Genomic DNA, 6564 nt, shown 5'->3' on the forward strand with positions numbered 1-6564 from the left:
TGTACCAACACCTTCCAGACATTTTCAAATTCAGTAAGCATTTGTTTTTAATCTTAGGAACCAGAGTAAACTTTAATAATAGTTCACATATTAAAAGAATAAACCTATGAAGAATACATTCTTTGTGTACCAAATGAAAAAATATACAATGCAGTGAAACTTAAATACATATACAAAGTGATTTTTTTGTGCATTTTTGATCAAGAGGTTTATATTCTATATTAAATCATGTAAAAGAAGCAAATATATACAGTAAAGCAACTGAAAAGCTCTTAATGTACTTAAAAATAACTAAGAGATCACAGTATATGTAAGATGATATAGATTAAATCAAGCCTGCTGAGTTACGATGCTATGCTTTTACAAGTGGCTGTGTGAAATCATTTAAAATTTTTTCTGTAGAAATTAAATGAGCATATCCAAACGTGGAATAGTATCACTACATGGTTTAATTATAACCCAGTAGTAGAATTTAGCAAATTCAAGCAGAACACATACTGTTATCAAAAATAGACAAATACTTTAAATTATAACAGCATATTTGGAGACAAAAATCAGGAAATTGTACATGTTAACAAAATGATATAACCATGCATACGTACATTTGCTTATTAAACACTCAAGTAAAAGAACTAATCCATTTTGCAGTTTTCAGAGGTGTTTGGCATTTTACTCTGTTCTGATGGAAGCACTTTGAATGTTTGCACGGAGACATAAAACTGAATATTTACTTGACAATTGGTCATGCACCTGTATTTTTTAAAATTTGGATTAAATTTTCTTCTTTTCAGATTGTTCAGTAGATTCCGACTTTGGTGTAGGAAAAGCTTGATGATACAGATGTCTGTGAGTTGCTGCCGCACTGTAAAGCTTGTATAAAGCCTAGAGTACAAGAATCAAGATTATAAAACATTTTATTAAACACATAGATATAAAATTTTTCCTTTTTAGTTTAATTAATTTATGGTACTATATAAAATTTAACATGCTGATTTTTAAATCTTTATATCATTGCTCTACATAAGATTAATGTAAATTAATAACTAATATCTTAAAACTCAAAAGTATTTTCAACTCTTCAGTGTGTGTGTTACCACTTTTGTGGATTGATCATGGTAAATGTTTTATTCTCAAACTGCGTTTCCTTTTACCTTGCATGCCTCTTGGAGTAGAGCTTCCCAACCACTATGCCCCAGGGGTGTGTTAAGAACTCAGATTGTGAATATTATCAGTTTTAGATGATTTATAAGAGCTCATAACTTCTGACTGCCAATAACTACTTTATTATACATAGCTAGTCCACTTGCTCTCTGGGCTTCCAATATGTTTTCCAGAATGAGACCAATTTTATTCTCCATCATTTCCTCCATCATGCAACTAAGCATATATGTTGCCCCTCCCCTACCACACTAGGATCCCTCGCTTGACATGCTCTTTGCTTGTTTCCATTACTTAGCTCATGTCCTACAAAACCTTATTTAGAAACATTATCTCAGAAAGCCAGGTTTCCTCATTAAAACTACCTCGATCATTCTTTGTGTCCATTTAACAGTGTTTGAATCATATAAATTTTTGTGTATTGTATACTGCTTTATATGTGTTCATAAATATTTTTATGATTTTCCCCTACCCCCTAGCCTGGTGTCTAAGAATTCATCCCCTTCTCTGACTTTCACATGCTGAACACTCAGTTACTAATGACTTGGTCTGATTTAGTTCTGGAGTTTGTAAAGAGTCTTTGAATATTTTAAAAGGCTGGATAAAAGTTTAGGATCCTTTAATCTATTCCCAGGAAATTCCATTACTTTTTATCAGTTGTGAATCTGTATAGCTATTTTCTTTTGATTTTCTTAAGTCATTAAGTTTGAATGGTACCATCTTTAGTTCTGTGAATGCATATTGGTGCAATATGATATCGTCTCTGTTATATTCTGGTTCTAATACATTCAGTTTAATCCTAGTTCTCTTAAAACCTTAGATTTTTTTTCTTAAGATTTGATTTACAAAGTTGCAATTTGTTTTTACTTTTTTAGTGAGTTTATTTTACCAAATTTTAAATAGAATGACTCCTTATTGACTTGTAAATATTAAGTGTATCATTGGTATTTGATTAGAGGACATAATCCAGATATTTATATGCTATAGTAGAAACTGAGGAAAGAATTATAATACTGTCTCTGTAGTTGTTCAAGATCAGCTTTGCTTCCTCAAGATAATGACCTAAATGACTCCAGAGAGAGAATTTTTCTTGGTGTAACAGATGATTCCTTCATGGAAGCTCAGATTCTTTCCTCAGATATATAGTTTTGCACATGTGCAGTAGGAGAAATGAACACTAATTTACAGGTCAAATCTTGTAGTATGCCAAGAAAGTTAGAATGCATCCTGGACTGGAACCTGCTTAAATTGGTATGGGTAACTGTCACTCAAAAGCCAAAGTTAAAAACAAAAACAAATTCTTTTTTTTTTTTTTCCTTCAAGGGACAGGGTCTTGCTTTGTCACCCAGGCTGCCGTGGCCTGGGCTCAAGCAATCTTCCCACCTCAGTCTCCTGAGTAGATGGAACTACAGGTGTGCAACCACCACACCAGGCTAATTTTTTTCTTTTTTTTTTCAGACGCAGGGTCTCGCTATGTTGTTCAGGCTGGTCTTGAATTCCTGGCCTCAAGCGAGTCTCCTGCCTTGGCCTCCCAAAGTGCTGAGATTACAGGCAAGAGCTACTGCACCCAGCTAAAAACAAACTCTAAAGGTTATAGTTTCGTTTAAATACTCTCCAGTAGTTAAATTTCCCCACACCTCATAACTGTACTTGCTTCATTCTGCAATAGAGCAGAATGCACCATGTCAGAGCTTAAGAATTTTGAAATTTTCTACACATTCAGGAAACAAATCAAACATTCATTTATGATACTCAGTTCTTGTATTTTTATGCAAATTAAATCATATATAATGTCTGGAATAAGTTAAATATTTTAAAACCATGTTAAAAATTCACAATTAAAAATTTAAATGTTAGAAGAAATAGCAGTAGTAATTACCAGGTATTTTCTAATCTACATTAAGACATCCATTAATGGCTAGTCAGTTTATATTAATAAAATAAGAATATCATAATATTTACAAATACGTAGCTCTTAATTAAAAAAAAAACTTAACTTACCTCATTTGTACTTCCCTGTGGCAAAGGCAGTTTAAAAAGGAGAAAAGAAAAGTATATATCCTGCTTCATTAACAGCATTATGATATTCAACTTTGATTACAGTATTAATTTGTGAGCAGTTAAGAACAAATACTCCTGCAGATTTTTCAGTTTAGATTACATATTTTATCAGAATCTTTTGAAGAATCCAATTCTGTATTCCTCATAGGTTTCAGCATCATATTCTAAGAGGGTTTTGAGATTTACCTCAAATAGACCCTCTACAACCTGTTGTGGTTGAGAGACTATTTGAGACAGTGAGTGGCCCAAAGGATCCAATTTTTTACTTCATTCATTTCCCATCATGCTACTGCTTATCTCAACTAGATGCTTCAAAGAGCACATATTTAAATCCATTATTTTACAATTCTGTTACAAAGAGTATATATAAGTATGCTCTTAATGCTGGGAGAATTGTAGCTATTACTTGCTACCTGCAGACTATAAATGTTCAAGTCTTAAATCCAAAATTTTATGAAGAATCTCGACTTTAGCTTCACTAAATTCCCCTGAATTTTCATGAGGTAACTGATGATACTTCCAGAATGACAGTGAGTTGATCATTATTCCAGGTGTACTTAAAATTGTCTCCCTTGTCCATAACCCATTATTTGGACAATGGACCATGGTGTCCCTGACTCCCTAGGATATGGGTAATTGGATCAGAAAAGACAACTAACCCATGAACAGCTAATCTAGAGGTTGACTTGTCTCATGGCCTGCCAAAAGTCCAGCTCAAACAGAGACAATCAGAAGTAATCTGATACTGCTTTCAGGAGTTTATACTAAAAAGATTGATATGATGACTTGTGATAGTGATTCATATATGCTCCTGACGAAGCAAATGCTAGTCAAATGATACATTGTGAGTATGAAATAATGTTAACACATAAATCAAGTCACAATCAGCTAAGTAAAAACTGTTTCCCTCACACTTCTTTTAACAGCTTTAACAATTTTAAGATAAGAAAAAGTAAAAACACTACTTAATGGTATTTTTTAAAAGCATTGAAATATTAACTGGAAAACAGTTGCGTAGAACTTCACATATTGTACAGTAATATAGTTAGTTGTCTGTATCTTGACAGACTATAAAGTTCTTGAGAACTGGGGCCCAAGTCATGTTCATCTGTATATTTCCAACATCTAATGAAGGGCCTGGTACATAGTTGACATTCAAATGTGTGCTTAATTTAGCTGAGAATTAAAAGTGTTCCTACCTGATCCCACAAAGCTGCAGCCACCTGGTCTATTACAGCTCCCAGCTCTCGGTATTCTCCAGAGTACCGGATGTATGCCCAGGTGCACAGGGTGATGAGGGTCAGTCCCATTATCATATTGCATAGGCTAGCTATGATGTCCAAACCAATGAATCCAGTCACACCAGCAATCACATATGTGATAAAGATGACAACAAACAGCGTGGCCGGGGTACGAGCTGCATGGAAGATATTTTTGCTATCATTGTGCTTTATATACTGTATGTAAAGTTCGTCTATTTCACTCTCCAACTGCTGCAGGTAACGCCGGCTAAATTCTTCCCCGCCCATCTTCTTCACCCCTCGGAATAGCTTCACAGATTCTTCCTTAAGCTGCAGATGTTTGGTCTGCAAGTCATTAGGGGCCAGAAATGGTTTGTCACCACCACAAATCTGTATCAGATGGAGAAATATTTGTTTAATGCAATACAGAATAAAATTAGCAACTGTATCAAAATTTTTTACTTAGCTAATTGAGTTTGTTAGAACACGTTAATCAGAAGGAGTCTGCATATATGTTTTGTCAATCCACATATCCCTTTCCACCCTCCATATCCATGAGGAGTTACTATGTGGGACTGGTATTTTATAGGTGGCTTATGTAAAGTCATTCTTAATATTTATTCTTTTTGACATGGGAAATACTAAATAATATCCATGACTTAATTCAAGTCCCTCAAGATGAAAAGGCATGCATGACACAACATGAAGTGCAAATGGAGTTCATTCACAGAATTAATCCAAATCTAAGAAAACTACTTATATCTATTCTAACTACACTGAAGTAATTTTGACCAATGAAGTTTAATTTAAAACTATGATCAATGCTATAAAGCTCTAAAAGTAAAATTGTGAAATATATCTTTGGTAGTTTCACTAATTTTTGTTTGAATGAAGCCCACTGAGTATTTTCTTCCAGAAACTAACTAGAAGCATATCAAATGTTCTTAAACTGCATTTTCAATTTTTTGAAAAGTTACAGAGGAAATCCCAGTTAACCATAACATTCACTTTGGTTACAGGCATACCTCAGAGATATTGTGTGTTCGGTTCCAGACCACCACAATAAAGTGAATATTGTAAAAAGGTGAGTCATGAATTTTTTGTTTCCCATAAAAGTTATGTTTACACTATACTGTCATCTATTAAATGTGCAGTAGCATTATGTCCAAATGTACATAATTTAAAAATACTTTATTGCTACAAAATGCCAGTGATCATCAGAGCCTTCAGCAAGTCATAATCTTTTTGCTGGTAGAGGGTCTTGCCTCAGTGTTAATGGCTGCTGACTGATCCAGGGTGGTGCTTGCTGAAGGCTAAGGTGGCTGTGGCAATTTCTTAAAATAAGAGAACAAAAGAGGTTTGCCACATCAATTGAATCTTCGTTTCATGAAAGATTTCTCTGTAGCATGCAATGCTGTTTGATAGCATTTTACCCACAGTAGAACAACTTTCAAAATTGGAGTCCTCTCAAACCCCGCCACTACTTTATCAACTAAGTTTATTTAATATTCTAAATCCCTGGGAAGGGTAGAGGGGATAAAGAGAGGTTGATTAATGGGCACAAATATACAGTTAGAAGAAGTAAGACCTAATGTTCAATAGCTCAGTAGAATAACTATAGTTTACAATAATGTACATTTCAGAATAGCTAGATGAGACTAATTCCAATGCTTCTAGCATAAAGAAAAGAAATATTTAAAGTAATGGATATCCCAATTACCCTGATTTAATCTTTACACATTATATGGATATATCAGATTATATATACCCTGAAAATATGTACATTTATTATGTATCAATAAAAAATATTCTAAATACTGTCATTTCAACAATGTTCACAGCATCTTCACCAGGAGTAGATTCCATCTCAAGAAGCCACTTTGCCCATCCACAAGAAGAACTCATCCAGTCACATTTTATCATGAGATTGTAGTAATTCAGTCACATCTTCAGGCTGCACTTCTAATCTTATTTCTCATGCTATTTCCACCACATCTGCAGTTACTTCCACCAGTGAAGTCTTGAACCCCTCAAAATCATCCATGAGGGTTGGAATCAGTGTCTACCAAACTCCTGTTAATGTTGATTTTTTTTTTTTTTTTTT

At 33.9% G+C, this 6564-nt stretch overlaps 1 protein-coding gene across 2 annotated transcripts in view; it reads right to left on the bottom strand.

Moving 5' to 3' along the window:
* Positions 1 to 21: 21 nt before the first annotated feature.
* ATL1 (atlastin GTPase 1) overlaps positions 22 to 6564 on the bottom strand; it is a 55124-nt gene continuing 48581 nt past the window's right edge. Inside the window, exons 12-14 of one of the 2 annotated variants that reach the window (XM_012663793.1) lie at positions 4419 to 4850; positions 3160 to 3174; positions 427 to 882 (exon numbers count right to left, since the gene is read on the bottom strand). In XM_012663793.1, the coding sequence (XP_012519247.1) occupies positions 772 to 882; positions 3160 to 3174; positions 4419 to 4850 (558 nt within the window). In that variant the 3' untranslated portion in view covers positions 427 to 771. Of the gene's footprint in view, positions 883 to 3159; positions 3175 to 4418; positions 4851 to 6564 lie in introns of both variants that reach the window. The other variant, XM_012663794.1, reaches the window with a different exon arrangement.

Source organism: Propithecus coquereli, unplaced genomic scaffold (assembly GCF_000956105.1).
Source record: "Propithecus coquereli isolate 6110/MARCELLA unplaced genomic scaffold, Pcoq_1.0 Scaffold83, whole genome shotgun sequence".
NCBI classification, from domain to species: Eukaryota; Metazoa; Chordata; class Mammalia; order Primates; family Indriidae; genus Propithecus; species Propithecus coquereli.